This window comes from Sminthopsis crassicaudata, chromosome 2 (genome assembly GCF_048593235.1).
Source record: "Sminthopsis crassicaudata isolate SCR6 chromosome 2, ASM4859323v1, whole genome shotgun sequence".
Classification (NCBI taxonomy): Eukaryota; Metazoa; Chordata; class Mammalia; order Dasyuromorphia; family Dasyuridae; genus Sminthopsis; species Sminthopsis crassicaudata.
The window spans coordinates 631,862,602-631,880,224 of NC_133618.1; the positions used below are offsets into that span (position 1 = coordinate 631,862,602).

The window sequence follows — 17,623 nt, forward strand, 5'->3', positions numbered from 1 at the left end:
TCTGTAAACGTCCCGTCCAAGGCGGGAGTTGTGATGCTCCGCGATGCTGTTCTAGAGACACGGAGCCGGCGTCCCAGAGGGCAGACGGACCCCGACCTGGGCCAGTCCCAGAACTGAAGGCTGGGGGGGGGGCGGGCCCGTCTATGGTGCCCGCTGCTCTAAGTAAAGGCTTTTAGCTCCTCATCCCATCCCCGCAGAGCCGGGAACCGAGGACGTCTGGCCCCCCTCCCCGACCCTCCCCGTGCCTCAGTGTCCCTATCGGTGCAGTAACGTCCGCAGGGCTCCTCGTTGTTCTAGCACCGCAGGGGCCTATGGGAAAACAGGGTCGGCGACGCTTGGGTGGTCCGCCGTCCCTACCCTCTCCTCTCCCACGGGTCTACTCTACCCTGGGCTCGAGAGCTCCGCCTTCTCCTCTCCTTCCCTCCGCCCCAGAAACGTGGACCAATCAGCGTCTTCATCCTGCCCCAGCCTCAGTCGTGGGCCAATTAGCGTCCTCCCACCTCAGGCCGGCCGCCCAATCGGCTGTACGTTCGGACCCAATCAGCCCTAGAGCCAGCCCCTTGCTCCCATCTCCGCAGCTACAGACCAATGAAAGCTTCGCTCCTTCTGCTCTCCCCTCCTTCAGTAGACGCAGTCCAACCAGCGGCTAGATACGCCCTCCTCTTGCGCGTCTTCCCCTGAGCCTCGGGCCAATCAGCGGTCGGCTCGGTTCCTAGTCTCCAGCCTCGACTCCGAGGCGCCTTGTAAGCGGGGAGACCGCGGCAGCTCCAGCCGAAGCTGAGCCCAGGAGGTGCGGAAAGGCGTTGCGGCGGCGGAGAAGGCGCGGGCCCGGCGGGGCTTCCATCCGCGCCGCTCTCGGGCCTCGAGGCCTCGCGTCACCCCGAGAGCCTCCGCGCTGCGCGGGCGGCGGGCGCGATGCAGCGGAGGCCGGGCCCGGGGCGGCTGCCGCTGCTGCCGCTGCTGCTGCTGCTGCTAGGGGCGGGGCGCGGCGGTGGCGCGGGGCGCGGGGGGAGCCCGATGACCCGCACTACCCGCAGGGCGAGCACCGGGCCGACTACGATCGCGAGGCGCTGCTGGGGGGCCAGGTGAGCGCACTCCCCGCCGAGGATCCCCCGCCAAGCGGAGCTTTCCCGGGCGCGCCCCTTCCCCTCGTGTCCCCCTCCTCCGGACTGCCCCGTGAGCCCCGCGGGGGTGAGAGGGGGGGGGCACCGAAGGGGCGCGGGGGGCGGGAGGGAAGCGGCGGTGGCCAGTCTTGGTCCAGCGCTTTAATCTCCTTGGAGACCAGTAGGAGGCGGGACCTGGGATTATCCTCATTGTACATGGGGGAAACTGAGGCAGGGCAGGCGGGCCGGGGTCCCACCGCTGTTGTGTGCACTGCACTAAGTAAGAGCTTTTCACAGGCTTCTCATCCGATCCCCGCAGAGCCGGGGTGGGGGGCCCGGCCTTCCGGCCCCCGGGGGTGAGCTAGGCCCCTTCTCCATCATTGGGAAACCGGGCCCGGCCTGGGGGTCTCGGGGTAGTGTATCCGTGTGGGCCTCCCGGACTTCTGCAGATCCGAAGCCTGGGACGGAGATGGGGGCCGCCCGGCTCAGAAACCTTCCGCCCTCCTTAGAACCGTTTCCCGCTTAGGAGTTTGGGCGCTTTGGTGCGGACGCCTAGGGCCCGGGCCCGGGCCTGGCGGGAGCCGCTTCTGGGGATGGAGGATGGAGACCCGCGGGCACCGCCTTCGGGGTGGGGATGCGCAGCCCGGCCTAGCAGCCCCGTGGGAGCCCCGTCCCTGAGAGGCCTCCGCCTCCCTTCTCCAGGACGTCCGGCTGGGCCGGCCCCCCCCTCGGTGTTCCCAGGAGTTTGTAGTCAGAGGTGCTGGGCGCCGGGGCCTCAGGCGACTAGAAGGAGAAGTTGGATGAAACGCCCTTCAAAGGGGCCCCCAGCCCCAGACCGAGCCGATAGGGGGCAGAGGAGTGGCCTTGTTTGTGTCTGGACCCGAGGCCCTCACCCTGGTGATGGGCCCCCCCTGAACCGGCTCCTTTCCCTGGCACTGCAGGGCCTCCCCCGCCGCCCCGCTGCCCTCCGTGCCCATAGGGATCCCAGGCCTGATTCATTCATTCTTTGTCTCTTCCTTCCCAAAGGCAGAAGCGGATGAGTATGAAAAACTCAGCCCGGAGGAGCAGCAGAAGAGGCTGAAGGCCATCATTAAGAAAATTGACGTGGACTCGGATGGTTTCCTTACCGAAAGTAAGGGCCCTTTTCCCTGCTAACTGAAGAGAAATGTCATCAACCCGGGAATGTTTCTGTGGATGTGGCTTCCCCCTCCCCCCCACCTTCAGAGTGTTGTGAGACAGAGACAGAGACAGAGTCAGAGACAGAGAGAGAGAGAGAGACAGACAGAGACAGAGAGACACAGAGAGAGACAGAGAGACACAGAGAGAGAGAGAGAAACAGACAGAGAGAGACAGAGACACAGAGACACAGAGAGAGAGACAGAGATAGAGACAGAGAGACACAGAGAGAGACAGAGACAGACAGAGAGAGACAGAGACAGAGAGAGAGGAGAGAGAGACAGAGAGAGACAGAGACAGACAGAGAGAGACAGAGACAGAGAGAGAGGAGAGAGAGACAGAGAGAGACACAGAGAGAGAGACAGAGACAGAGATAGAGACAGAGAGACACAGAGAGAGAGACAGAGAGACAGACAGAGAGAGTCAGAGACAGAGAGACACACAGAGAGAGAGAGTCAGAGACAGAGACAGACAGAGAGAGACACAGAGAGAGAGACAGACAGGGAGAGACACAGAGAGAGAGAGAGAGACAGAGACAGACAGAGAGAGAGAGATAGAGACAGAGACAGACAGAGAGAGTCAGAGACAGAGAGAGTCAGAGACAGAGACAGACAGAGAGAGACACAGAGAGAGAGACAGACAGGGAGAGACACAGAGAGAGAGAGAGAGACAGAGACAGAGAGAGAGAGAGAGACAGAGAGAGATAGACAGAGAGAGTCAGAGACAGAGAGAGTCAGAGACAGAGAGAGAGCGAGCGGTGCTTTGTGACTGAAAAACGCGGCACAGCCAGGGTTCCCTCAGTCTGGGTACGGGCTCTAGGAGTGATGGAGGCGTCCTTTCTGCCTTGGAGACCGTTCCTCTCTGACTTGTGCTAAGCGCCAGCAGCAGCACTTTGCATTGTCAGGGAAGCGCACCTTATGGGTAAAGTGATTCAGGCGACTTCACTGGAAATGTGCTGGGGAGGAACAGGGTCCAGTTCCACTATTTGTCATTTGGTCAACAGGCTCTCTGGTTGCCCCGGGACACGAGGCATCGTTGTAGGTGTTCTCTGCTCCTTTCCTATGGACTCTGTGTAAAACCAGAAAATCCAGATTTTTTTTACAGTGGCTTTAGGGAGAGGAGCTTCACCTCTTACCCTCATTTCACAGATAAATAAAGGGAGAACCACGAGGGTTTGAGGATATGTGCAGTGCCGCTTATTAGTGACAGGGCCATCATCTGGTCCGGAAGCCCCTGGTTTTTCCCCCTGTAATGGGCTGTTACCCTCCAGAGAAGGGCTTGAAGAGGGACTTGTCTGCATGAAGAGCTGGAAGCAGCTCCGGAGCCTTCTCCTTGTGGCCTGGAGGATCTCCCCGGTTTCTGGGTGTGCCAGGAGTTTCGCCCGTCTCTCTTGTCCGTCATTTTGGGAAGCCCGGTTCGGTCAGCCTCCCACTCTGACCAATCTTCAAGATGTCCTGAAAGCAGTGAGGTGACTGGGAGTTGAAAGTGTGATTGCCTGGAACTTGTTAAAGAGTCCCCCAGAGATTTGATGTCAGGAATGCTTTCCCCATTTTCCCTTCCCTGGAGTAGAGAACAGTCAGCTCTAATTTACCACGCTTCCTCCTCACAGCATTCCCTTTGTCCCCTCCGCGCGTTCCCTCCTGAAACGTCATTGCACAAGCATTGGGGAGAGTGCATGGCTGCTGGTTGGACAATTCTGGGGAATCATGCTTCATCAACTTAATCCTCAACTGCGTGTTTAGCCACCCTCCTCTTTCATCCTCCACCATGCACAAAACCAACTCCATTTTAGTCTCCTATTCTTTTTTTAAAAATTCTTTTATCTATTTAGAAAAAAGCCAACTCATTTGTTAACCAAAGATTAACGTTCTTTATTATTTTAAGGAAATAATCCAGATGCAACTTTAGCATGCGTGAAAATAGAAATTATCTGAACTTCCAGTTGAATGAATATTTTTTCACAACTTTTTTCTTAAATCAAAGTTGAAAAGTCTTAATTTTATTTTTTCAGGAGCAGTATAGCTTTGTTTCCTGACAGGAGCTTGGGTCTAGGTTTCTGTAGTTGATTTTTTTCAAATCTAAAAAGGTCCTTTGAACCTCTAGAATGAGAATGCCACATTCTCTCTGGTCAATCCCCAGATGAACTCAGCACGTGGATCCAGATGTCCTTCAAGCACTACGCCATGCAGGAGGCAAAGCAGCAGTTTGTTGAATATGACAAAAACAGCGATGGAGTGGTGACGTGGGGCGAGTACAACATCCAGATGTATGACAGGGTGATCGACTTTGATGAGAACACCGTTCTGGATGATGCCGAAGAGGAGTCTTTTAGGCAGGTGAGCCCCTCGGTCCTCTGATCTTCTTAGGATCCTTCCCCCATTGGGGGCCAGCCTTGACTCACTTCCTAGAGGGCCGTGTTCTCCAGACAGCGATTTGTTGTACCGCACAGACCTCTGGGATAGCTCCTCTCTTCTCTAGTCAGACATCTAAACCATTACTCTTGAGTTTTGCCAGTATTTTTTATAGTTATTTCCCAGTTGGATATGTGGCTGACGTGGTTTCATGTATTGGAAGCTTTTCTTTTTAAAAAGATCCTTATATTTTTATGAATACCGTTTTTGTTAGAATTTATAAAACATCACATGAAAATACAGTTTCTTAGAAGCTATGATTACCAACTACTATTTTGAAGATATATTAAAGTCCCCAAAAGAGACTTTGCCTTTTTTTCTAAATTAATTAGATGCTTTGTCCTCTTTATCTAAAGTAGTTATTTTACTTGCACTTAATTATAGTATAGTTTTTGTTGTTCCTTTAAGATTCACAACCCTATCCCAATCTCAGTCATAGTTAACAAAAACATATACTTTTTACTAAGAAGTCCTGGGAAATTCAGGGAAAGGGCTTTACTTAGGATTCAGTAATGTAAAAATGCTTCATGTGTCTTTGCATAGCAGGGTTTAAAGCCTCTATGATTACAAAGATCACTTCACAATTCTTTTTTTAAGATGATAGTTTAACATGAAAAAATGAAACTTATTACTTCATAATATAGTATATTTTATATATTTATTTTAAGAGTATTAGGCTTTCCCCAAAAAAGAGAAGCCTTTTTTCTTAAATTTTTATTCTGCAACTTTGTCAGGTTTTGTGATAGTTTTTATTTTAATACTTATTTTAATGCAGAAAAATAACATTTTTAAAAGGGTATACTTTAGTTCTATTAGGATCTCAGAGTATTGTGACCAACTTGAGGTTCTTTAGAGATGACATGTGCTGACTGGTGGTAAGCCAAAGGATCCACTTATCTGTTCCCTCTTCCTTTCTGAGGACTCCCAAATGAGGAGGGGGAGGAGATGGTAAGGAGATCACGGCCTCTTCCCTTGGCCATGTCCTCCACTCTGGGTGCCTCAGATAGGCAAAGCTGGTCAAGAGAGAAAAGAGGATGTACTCAGTCATGGTTTCTTGGGCTTGCGAGCCCTGTTTGGTGGTTCGGTCAGACCCTCCTGAAGTGGCAGCTGCTGTCCAATGAGGAAGGCCCAGCAGAATCTTTTCTCTGATTACTCAGCTTTCCTCACAGTCCCTGTGGCACTGTGTCTTCTCTGAGGACTGAGCCTCCAAGCTCAGGTACAGCTGAGCTGAGCCTCCGGATGGGCAGGGGGTTGGAGGTCATTTGGTGCACAACTTTTATTTTGTAGGTGGGGACCCAGAGACTCAGAAGGGAAGGGTCTTGCCCAAGATCACCACCTCCCCAAGTCCGTTTGCCACTACCTCCCATCCTGATACATAAAATGTTATTACTCTTTTTCATGCACTTACTGTGGTAATCATTTTTTCCTCAGTGAAGAGATATTGGTCAAAGATAGATATTCAGTAGTTTTGTTACTGATTTCATCTTAACTAAAAAATTTTAACAAAGGAGGGAGGTTTGATAGATTTAGAGTAAATCACATGTCATTTGGCTCATAAGATAAAATTTACTTTTATGAACTGTTTTGCTTCCACAGGTTAAAAATGCATTTGATTATTACAAAAACCAGCCATTAGTCTGCTGTAATAATGGTATCCCACGGTTCCACAGCATTTTGAACATTACAGATGCCTTTCCTTTGTGCCTTAGGCTGTGGAATTATTGTCCTCATTTTGGCTGATATTGGTGAAGGGACTTTCCTAAGGTTCTGGGATTATGAGCTTCCGAGTCTTTGGACCAGAGGAAGCCTTGAGGTTGGGGAGCCCAGGCAGCCCAGCCGATTTTCAGAGAGCTCTGATGCTGAACTCGGTCCTGGTTATGCTCCTGAGGGCAGGAGTAGAAATGGAGTCTAGTCCTTTACGCAGAGACATTATCCAAAGACTCAGAGGCTCATAATTCTTAATTCCAAACTTCGCAGCTTAACTTGGTTCAATATTTTTACATTGGAAAAGCTGGAGGTGACTTTTCCTTTGTAAAAAGATTTCTCTTTACCAGGAGCTCTCCTGTCAAGCCTTCTTCTGCTGTCAGTCTTACTCATCTGGTGGGGGGGGAGGGGGGAGACGAAGTGGGGGCTGCTACATCCTCTGATTAAAGCAGTAAATGTAAATCACTCTTTATTAATCACTAGGAGATTTTGCCAAGGACCCATGGGGAAAGAAGCTGAAACTGGTTGTGTTAATGAGACTTGGGATCATCTGAGTTTTTCTGTCCAGTGCCTGCCATGTCCCCACCTTTACAGTGAAACATTGATTAACATCAGTAAAATTCTGACCTGTTCCAAAATAGGGCATCTTAATCCTCTCTGCCCTAACAGGAGTAGCTCAAACCTGTCAAGGCTCTTTTTATCAGTCAGAATGTTTTTGCCTTTATGTCACTTCTCTGTTCTGATATTTTGTGCTGTGTGATAGTTGGATCCCTGGGGCAGGAAAGTCAGATAAGAATCCAGACCTGTTATCCTTTCAAAGTTAGAGGTTTATTAACTATACAGAGCATTCTGGCATTTTCATATTAGGAACCTTAGGGAAAATAGCTGCATAACGAGATCATAGAACACTTGAGAAAACTTTTCTTGATTTTGAAGAAAAAATAGCTAGCCTTTTATATAGAGCCTTTTGCATTCTGCCCAGCAGTTGACGTGTTCTCTCTCTTGTTCCTTATAACCCCATCTTGTGAGGCAGGTGTTCTCCCTGTTCCTGTTGTGCCATTGGGGAACCTGAGGCAGACTCAGCCTTTGCTGGACAGATTGCCCAGGGTTATGCCCTTTTCTGATGCCAAGACAGGACTTGCCTGGTCTTCTGACCCCAAGGCCCAAGCACTGACACTCCCAGCCCCGCACTGCTCACGTACTGCAAGCTGACAACCAGGGGCTGGGGGTTGTCTCTAGACCATCCTTTCAATGATGGCCTTGATGGGGCTTCTTTCTTGGGTCATTCTCATTGTGTGCATTCTGTTTCTTTTGAGAAAACAGCCTCATTTCAGCATGAGCTGGAGCCCCAGAAGGGGCCATACTTTGAACCCTCACTGTCTAGGAGAGGAAGGCCTAGAAGGACCCAGAGTGGTCACTCCTCCCAGTCTGGGCTTCTTCCCGTGAGCCTCTGCTGCTGCTCTGTCTGTGGCGATTTCTGTAGTTGGTTCCTAGATGGCCCAGATTTGGCCAGGACCTGTCTGGACTGTGCACTTCTCACCTAGGTCTCCATAAGTGGTCAGGTCCTGGCACGTAAGTGCTTCTTGACTGGAAGCCACAAGTAGTCAGTGATACTTACATTGCACTTACTGTGTGAGGCTCTGTACTGAGTGCTTTACAAGTATAACCTCTTGTCAGCCTTTTAGCAATTCTGGGAGCTAGGAGCTATTATTATCCCCATTTTACAGATAAAGAAACTGAGGCAAACAGCTAAATGACTTGTCTAGGGTCACACAGCTAGTCTGTGTTTGAGGCTGAATTTGAATTTGGGTCTTCTTGACTCCAAGCCCAGCACTTTATCCACTGTACCATCTGGTGGTTGATTGATTGGCTGGTTGCCCTCAAAATACCTCGTTCAGTCTGCTCCTATAAGCACGCTCTTATTCTGTCACACCCCAAAAAGGGTTCACTCGTGGCTCTTAGTGACCCATTGCCTCCTGAAGCATCTCTTCCCACTGTGGGAAAGCCTTAATTGTTAGGTTAGGACATGTTTTCTTCCATTGATCTGAAATTTATTGGACCCAAGCCTAATTCTACCATAGGGATACCCTTTTGAATATGTGAAGAGTGCTGTCGTGTCCCCCTTAAATTTTCTCCTCAGCCTTTACACGGGCCAAATTCTTCAATTAATTATCATTTGGTGTGATTTCTTGAGATCTCTTGAGATCTCGATCTCTTAAGAATACTTCTTTCCTGTTTTGTATATCTCAGTCTCTCAGTATGGTTGGATAGGATTTTTATTCCTTTCTGTGAGGAATTTTAATCCTAAATTAGAATCAGATATAAAAATTGCCTGCAAAAGAGTGATGTAAACATTAAATCAAAAATGGTGTGTGCTATTTGCTCTTTATAAAGTATCTTGAAAAAAATTTGAAGGTTAAAAGTTGCAAACTAAAAAAGTTCATAACCCCAAATAAAAAGTATTGATCAGCAGGTATGATTGAATGTCTGGACAAAATTCAGATTTCTCATTCATTGACTTTTGCTTTTTAGTAGGTTTCCAATAGAAGGGAATTGTTGACAAATATGAATATTGGCCTTTTATTATAAGTTTGTGTGAAATGCCTCAAAGAGCATTTCTCGGTTTATTGTGTGAACTGCCCTGCCCAGCATTTCCAAGAAGAGGAATTAAAGTTTCAGATCTCCTCTGGTGAAAGCTCCCTGGTTGCTTCTAAGGGTAGTTGCTGCCCAACTTTGCCTATTTAAGGTACATCCTTCCTGGGCCTTCTCCACTGAGGAACTATGGCTTGTTCTAGTAATGTAAATTCTTTCTTTTTCTGCATGTAAAATCTTTTGTCAGCCAAAAGGTGGCAGCTTTGTTCTTTGCAGACTCCCATCATGGTGTAAAAATAGCTCTGGCACTTTAGTTGTTTTGTGCATATTGGTAGTGAAATGAGCTTTTAAAGTATCAAATTTTTCTTGTCCTATTTTTTTTTTGCTGTCCTACCCTGAGCCCCCCATAATCTCTCAGACCCTTAAAAGGGACAAAGGCTTTAGGATTGTAATACTTAACATTTCTTTCTAAAAGTTTTTGTTTTCTGTTTCTAAGATGATCCCTTCAAAGCTTCTTACTTACTTACTGTCTCATATTTTTCCTCTCGAGTATGGTTTTGAATGCTTTAGAAAATGTTCAGGTTTAGTTTCTTTTTTTAAAAAAGCCTGGTAATTACTGTCAAATGTGAAGCAGAAAAGTTTATTTTCCTGAAACTTGAACTTGTGGAGAAAGATCCTTTCTTGGATACGTAGAACTTGCCAAGTAATGCCCATAGCTACAACACGGGCTTTTTGCTCAGGGATGGAAGGGTCCTTTCATAAGGAAACCTGAGCCCTCGGTCTTTTCAATGGTGGCTTGTTCTTTTTGGACTTGTCCAGCTCAGCAGAGCACCCCGTGTTCTGGCCTTTTTCCGTGTTTGTGCTCGATGTGGAACACCCAGGGCCCAGTCTGGATGAGCAGATGCACGAGGCTGGCAGGGCTTGGAGAACTCGGTCACAAATGTCTCCCTCTTAGCTGGCTGTTGGCCAAGGGGGGCAGATCTTGGAAAGGAGGCCCCGGGGCACCAGGCCTGCTGAGGGGCTCCTGACAGCGGGCAGCTAGTGAGCCATTTGTACCTGCAGTGGGGCTCCTGACGGCGGCCAGCTAGCAAGCTGTTTGTGACCGCCCTTGGCGGAGCACTATGCTAGGGAGGTTGCATGAACTTAGAGTCGGGAAGGTCGGGGTTCAGCCTCAGATCTTCCTTATCTGTGTAATCCTGGACAAAGTCTTTTCACCCTGCCCTTCTCATCAGTGATATGAGGGGAAGGGGGGAAGGAGGCCAGGATTGTTGTGGGAATCGGCCATGAAGGTTTTTGAAAAGTGTATGGTGCCGTGACAACTGTTATTGTGGTTTGTGCCACAGCGCAGTGAACACAGGTGCCTCAGTGAAAGAGATGGGGGACAAAAGGGGGCCCATAGGTGGCTTAAAGGACCTTGGGGCCAGTCCCTGGGCAGGGTGCCTTTCTTTAAGAGAGGTGGAGTCAGAGGCCCTAGGTTCAAATGATGACTTGTACTCAATAGGCTAGCGACCTTGGACACCCCACTGACTCCTCTGTTAGAGACCTGGATAACCTGGTATAGGTGACTACTCTAGGAGAGAGAATCCCCTTAGACCTCCAAAGGATCTTTAATTGACCCTTTTCTGTGGCATCTAAGCAGTGGGCCTGGGAAAGAGTAGGACACACATTGATACAAAGAGAGTAATTTTTGTTAAGAATTAAGAAGTAGGGACTAGCTATTTTGGAGAAGAAACTGGAACTGTGCCCAGAAAGCTAGAAAAGTAGGTCTTTTTTTGATCTAGTAATGATACCCCAAAGAGATCAAAGAAAAAGGAAAAGGACCTATATTTACAAAAATATTTATAGCAGCTCTTTTTGTGGTGGTGAAGAATTGAAAGTTGAGGGGATATCATCCCTTGGGGAACAGCTAGACTAGTTGGCATGTGATTATGAGAGAACACTATTGTGTTATAAGAAATGTCTCTCAGGATGGCTTTGGAAAAATTTAGGAAGCCACAGGAACAAATGCAAAATGAAATGAGCCGAACCAAAGCATCGTACATAGTGACAGTAATATTATGTTATCAGCAGGGAATCAATACAATGATAAAAGACAAGCCAAAGATTAAAAATGCTATCTCCTTCTAGAGAAAGAACTGATGAGTCTGAAAGCAGATGAGAGCATCCTTTTTTTTTTTAATCTGTTTTCTTTTACAGAGCTAATATGGAAATATGTTTAGACCAACATTTTGGAAGCCGAAGTTTGAACTCCTGGTGTAGCAGAAAGGAGCCTTAATTTAATAGTGTAGTACCAAAAGGGCCTCCTTCACAGGGGATACACTCATGATGGAGTATGGTGCCCTATAATAGCAAGACTTCGTTATATCTGGAGAAGGAAGATGAGCTGGAAAAGTAACAAAGAACTTGGTATTTCATACTTACCATTGCCATGAAGGGATTTGCACTAGAATATTATCCATTTAAACCTATAAAGCCAAGGTAGCTAGGTGGCTCGGTGGCTGGAATGCTGGGCCTGAAGTCAGGAATCCCTGAATTCAAATCCAGCCTCAGAGACTTCCTAAATGTGTGACCCTGGGCAAGTCACCTCATCCTGTGTGCCTCAATTCCCCACCTGTAAAGTGAGCTGGAGAAGGAAGTGGTCAACCACCCCAATTCTCTGCCAAGAAAACCCCAAATGCAGTCACAGAGAGTCAGACATGACTGAACAGCAACTACCACCCTATTAAAGGACTCTGTAGGCCATGAGACGTATTAATCTTAGACATTTGCACTAGTAGTTTAGAATGAACAAAAAAAGGGAAGAGTTGATTTGGGGAACAATCCCAGTGGGTTCCCTTAGGGCTTACTCTCTGACCCCAACAAGACATTTAACCTCTTTGTTACATTTACAAATATCTGGCAACTAAACAGCCTTTATTCTTTTTTATTTTTTGTGATAAATGTATGTGAACGTGTTCTTGAAAGTATGACATGCTTATGTGAATTTAAGATATTTTCATTGTGATGTTCTGACTTTCTTACTTTCTAATTAGTGTTTGAATTGTAATAAGAAAAAGAATACACATGAAATGTGAGGCAACTCACCAAACCTTTGGAAATCTTTTCTTTATTTTTGAAGCTCCATTTAAAGGACAAGAAACGGTTTGAAAAAGCGAATCAGGATGTAGTTCCGGGTCTGAGCCTTGTCGAATTTATTGCTTTTGAGCATCCTGAAGAAGTTGATTATATGACGGTAAGGAAGGAGTTTTTTCACACTTTTATTTAGTGATGAAATCTTGTCACCTGTATCAGACAATACTACATAAATTTTGTAACTGTTTGGCATTTAGCTGTTAATTTGTAGGAGCCATTCAGGGTGTGGACGGACAGATCTATTTAGAGAATTTGAAGATTCAGAAAAAATTTTCCTTCCTTTGGCTTCTCTCCCTTCTTCTCCCCTGTACCCCAAATTTTTAGGGAATTAGTAAATTTGGATTCTGTATTTCCCTGGGTTTTTTTTGTTTGTTTGTGAATGTAGAGCATTCACATTTCTTTATATATTAAACAATATTTTACAGATGATGCACTTGATGTATTTTTGTTATATAACTAAAAACTAGTTATGAGGTTTTTTAAAGTATTTCAAAAATAATTTACTTTTAAGTTCTTTCAAAAATTCAAATTTCCATTCCCTTGCATGAAAACCAAAAAAGAAAATATTTTTCCCCCCAACCTAGAAAATTTTACCATTCCCTAGACCTTGGAAGACCCCTTTCCCTTTCTGTTACAACCTGTTTATTTACCTGTCTCTTACTGAGTGGTGATTTCATCCTTTGTGTAAGGATGGGTCCATGCTCATGATGAATCACACTTTGGGAAAATCACTAGTTGGTGTAAGGGATGGGTCCTGACCTCCTGAATGTGGCTCTCATTACTTGAGTAACTAATTGGTCACGGATCTGCAGGTCTGGAAAGCATGCAGGAAAACAGTCCAGTGCAGTGCCCCAAAAACAAAGAAGTCCAAGTGCTGAGAGAAGTTCTTGGTTGTTTCTGATAGCTAGTGATCAGGAAGGCCTGAGTCCAAGGCCTTGGGGGTATTTCAGCTCTCCAAGGTCTCTGATAGACTGGGCCCATCAAGACCAGAGCCAGTGCTGCCTCCTGAAGCCTTCCTCTGCCCCCACCTGGAATGACTCCCACAGGGGCCCTTCATTGGGGGGCCATCTCCCTGCTGCCTCTGGCTGCACAGGCGGCATTCATTCTCCCATCAATCCCCTCATTTATCTCTCTCCCCCTGACACAGTCCAGGCTCCAGGCTCTGTTTATGGGAGAGGTAAAATACATCTTGTTCCTTTGACAGCTTTGTCCCACTTTTTCCCTGACCCTTTGGGTTAGCCCCATCCTCCTTGGCTCCATTTGCCATTGGACCCTGTCTTTCTGCAGAGACTCTCTAGCTTGCCTTTTGGGGCTGGCTCTTTGTTTCATCTCTTCAGTACTCTCCCCACCCCGGCAAGGGCTGGGGTTTCAGAGAAAGGCTTTAAAGGGGCAGCACTCTGCAGCTTCCTGGCTGACCTCTGAGGACAAACAGGCATGTCAAGGGATGTAAGTGGTCCTTAAAAGCTTTTTAAAATTCCTGCCCGTGCCAGAAATGGCAGGGAAAGGAAGGAGGAGTCTCCCTTCAGCTGTGGGCACACTCCTCCCTCTCATGATGATCAGGTTCGGTTCAAGTGACCTGGAGTGTGCACTGAGCCCTGTACAACCTCTGGGCCCTGGGGAAGGGCTGGGAGGGGCCCAAGGAAGGCCCAGGTTTATGGGGAGGTCCTGGGGCAGGCAGAGGGCAGGTTTGCACATGTGATAGAATGAGACTAGGGAGGATGGAGCAGCCATTAGTGGCAGCAGTAAGCCCAAGATTTTCCAGGCTTGAGGTAAAACAGGACTGGGGCCTGGCAGTGAGGAAGGCTGAGGTAACGGAGGAGAGAAGGAGAAGCCACAGGTCCTGTGTGAGATACCGATGTGGCAGAGGTGAGAGAGGGCCGAGGGCAGCAAGGACAGATGAGTCCTGCTGGAACCATGTAGCAAAATGGGAGGCTTTTTCTGTGGTTCCCCGTAATTGTGGCTGCTGCTCAGTTAGGTCTTGATGTACTTGTTAGTTGATTTCTTTATAGATTTGTTATCGTGCCAAAGGCAAACAGAACCATTACTTTTTTTTTTTTTCCTCAGGCTAGATAGTGTGAGGGCTTCTCATGGACCTGTTCTTACTCAGATGGACATGGGAACCAGTGCTCTGTTTTTGATCTGGAAACTCCTTAGGCCGCCTGGTGACTCCCCTGTTCCTGGGGACTTCCCCTAATACCAGCAGAATTAGGTCGACTGGGTCGGCACACCGGAGCACAGAACTCTTGAGCTCCCTGGCCTCAGCTTCTCTGGTAGCAGAGAGGACTGACATGGTCTTGTATGCTTGGGCAGCATGATTATTCCCAAATAGTTTTTATTATTATTATTTACAAAAAAACAATTCAGAGACCAAGGATCTTACAGGTCTCAGGTTGGAAATATTTATGATTCTAAATCATAATGACTTACCTTTTCTTTATTGACTCCACAATAGGAATTTGTCATTCAAGAGGCTTTAGAAGAACATGACAAAAATGGTGATGGGTTTGTTAGTTTGGAAGAATTCTTGGGTGATTATCGCCGAGATCCAAGTAAGTAATGTAAAGGAATCTGGGAAATTTGGGTATGGGGGAGTGGAGGAGGAGAATGGGTTTGAAGAAAGAAGCAGTGGAAGAGATTTCCTTTTAAGAATCACTTAAAAGCCAGATAAAGAGGAAACCATAAGAAGTGTGATTAATTTCTTTGGGGCAATTTTTATCATTTAGTTGTTTTCAGTTGTCTCTAACTTTTCCTGGCCTCATTTGGAGTTTTCTTGACCATTTCCTTTTCTAGCTCATCTGATAGATGAGGAAACTTGAGATGTACAGGGTGAAGTGACTTGCCCAGGGTCACACAGCTATCAGATGTCTGAGCCTGAGTTTGAATTCACGTCTTCCTTTCTCTAGGCCTAGAATTCTAATGTGTCACCTAGCTATAAGTTCTTGATAATAAGTCTGTTAAATTAATAATAGTACAAATAAGACAAGGAGTTGTATAATTGGTTTCAGATTCTACTTTTTATTCTAGTTCCTTACCTAAAGTCAAAATACCTTTCATTTGTTCAGATTGTTAGATTAATAAGTTATTTTGAATACAAATGGAAGAGTGAATAAGAGTTGATATTATTTTGTAAATAAAATTCCTCTTAAAACAGGGAAAAACCTTAAGATATTATAAAAGTAGGCTTTATGTAGAAACAGACTTTTGATAATATTGGAGGTTAGGATAACTTTGTAATAAACCACCATAGAAGAAAACTCAGTTGTGTAGGCCACATGGTTTTATCATGGTTTTTATTTGATCTTCTTTCTGTAGCAAGGTATAGAAGTGGGCTGGCTTTTTAATTGCTCAGTGGACACAGTCGTCATTCGGACTTTTCAGTTGTAGTCCATCTTCATGGTTTAAGTTTTACTAGGATCTTTGTTTCTTTTATCTCAAAAATATGCCTGCCTTCTTGTCGGATTCCTGTGGGATTTTGGTTTGTAATTACTTTTGTTAATTTTTCCTTTTAAGCTGCAAATGAAGATCCAGAATGGATACTAGTTGAGAAAGACAGATTCGTGAATGATTATGACAAAGATGGGGATGGGAGGCTTGATCCTCAAGAGCTTTTATCTTGGGTAGTGCCCAATAACCAGGGAATCGCACAAGAAGAGGTAAGTGATTAGCCTGTCTTCATATTGGTGCTATTTATAAGGGAAGAAATCCTATACAACAAGCCTTAGTGTAACTATGTTCATGGAGAAGTTTAGTTAGCTGTAATGCTCTGATGTGATGGGACTATGAATGTGACTAGTGATACCTATGTAGAAAATTAGAATGTTATTTATTTAACAACATTTTATTTGGCTGATACAGGATGAATAATGTTAAGCTTTCATCTACTGTCCTGGAATTGGGGAAGGGGACTTGCTGAAGGAGGGCAAATGAAGGAAGAAAAAAGTAGGCAGGCCCATGGTCCCCTGGGTCAGATTTTAGGTGTGAGACCCCAGCAGTTGGCAGTTGAGCATAGTACCTTTGACAAATGGGAGATGCACCAAAAAAGTACATACAAATCTAATCATTTAACTTAAAATACTCATTTTAAAATTGAAAATCTTTTGCTTTAAAGGCTCTTCATCTAATTGAAGAAATGGATTTGAATAATGACGCAAAGCTTTCAGAGGCAGAAATCATTGAAAATCAGGATTTGTTTCTTACTAGTGAAGCCACTGACTATGGCCGGCAGCTCCATGATGAACATTTCTACCATGATGAGCTTTAGAAACCAGCATTGCTCGGTCTCCAAGTCTGTTTGCAGTCCTGACAGCTTTGTCATCTATTACCAGCGTAATTTTGGGACTATGATGTCGATCTTATGATTTTCATCGTAAATTTTGCTACACTCAAACATTTTAGATTATGATCTTGGCCTTTTAGCAGAAAAACAAAGTGAAAACCAGACATAAGTTTTAAAAATGATTTAAAAATAAAAAATTAATGTTTTGCCAAATGAAAAAGTTGAACTGTCTCTAAATATTCCCTACTACATTACCTAAGTAGATGGAGCATTTGCATTATATTACCATACTTGAATAAAATGGAGGATTTAAATGATGTCTGAACATTATTATGTAAGTAATAAGTGACTGAGGTACCAGTAACTTTTTTTAGTTTTATGTAGATTTTAATAATTTTGAAATGAAAGAAAAATGGACAATGTTTAGATTTAGTGTTTGTGTTAAAACCTTCAAAGGAACTTACTAAAAGACTTGTACCTCACATATTAATGTGGAGAGGTTCTGCTTAATTTTTAAACTAGTTTCTATAGAGGGTTTATTGTATGAAATAGAACTTTATATTTTTGCATATGTATAGATAGTAATTATATTTAATGTATAACTCTATAGCATTATGGTGTGTGGAATATTAACATTGTCCAGAACTTTTTGCATTTTTGGCTGATTAAAAAGGATATGCCTCGTCTTTCTATATCTTTGTCTTGTTTACTTATTGGGGAGATCTTCCACCTAAACCTTCAAAGTAAGACATTTTACCTGATTTTAAAGTCCTGTTTTACTTCATGGGGGTCTGACAGGGGCTAAACTTTTAGAATCTAGTCAGAGGTGCAGGAATCCCACATCAGACCAGACTGACTTGTAGCTCCTTTCTAATTCTAAATCTCACCCTGTGGTCACAGGGTCAGCCTGGCCTTTCTCTCCATGGAGGTAACTGTCTAAAGGTCACCCACCAGATCTTTTTTTTTAATCTTTTAATAATTAAATCATTAATTAGCCTAGCAGTTGGCAAAGGCATCGAGGGGTCGAACTCTGTTGATAGAGGGGGAGTTGGGGGAGGTGTTCCCATCAGGGGAAAAATCACTAATCTAATCCTTCGAGCAAGAAGACAGTATCATATATTATCTAAGCATCAGTCCCCATCAAGAATGAAAATGGTCTCCTGGAGAACTAAATGAGAAGCCGTTGGTCTGGTCTTTGCTATTCCTTGCTCTGGTTGTGGTCTGGATCT

At 45.5% G+C, this 17,623-nt stretch overlaps 1 protein-coding gene across 1 annotated transcript; it reads left to right on the forward strand.

Moving 5' to 3' along the window:
• The first annotated feature begins 793 nt into the window (after positions 1-793).
• RCN2 (reticulocalbin 2) lies at positions 794-17,086 on the forward strand. Its single transcript, XM_074296501.1, is given in 8 exon segments — positions 794-991; positions 994-1,085; positions 2,130-2,235; positions 4,419-4,615; positions 12,105-12,218; positions 14,571-14,667; positions 15,629-15,771; positions 16,227-17,086. Coding segments are annotated over 8 exon segments (978 nt in total). The 5' UTR covers positions 794-915; the 3' UTR covers positions 16,380-17,086.
• The last annotated feature ends 537 nt before the right edge of the window (positions 17,087-17,623 follow it).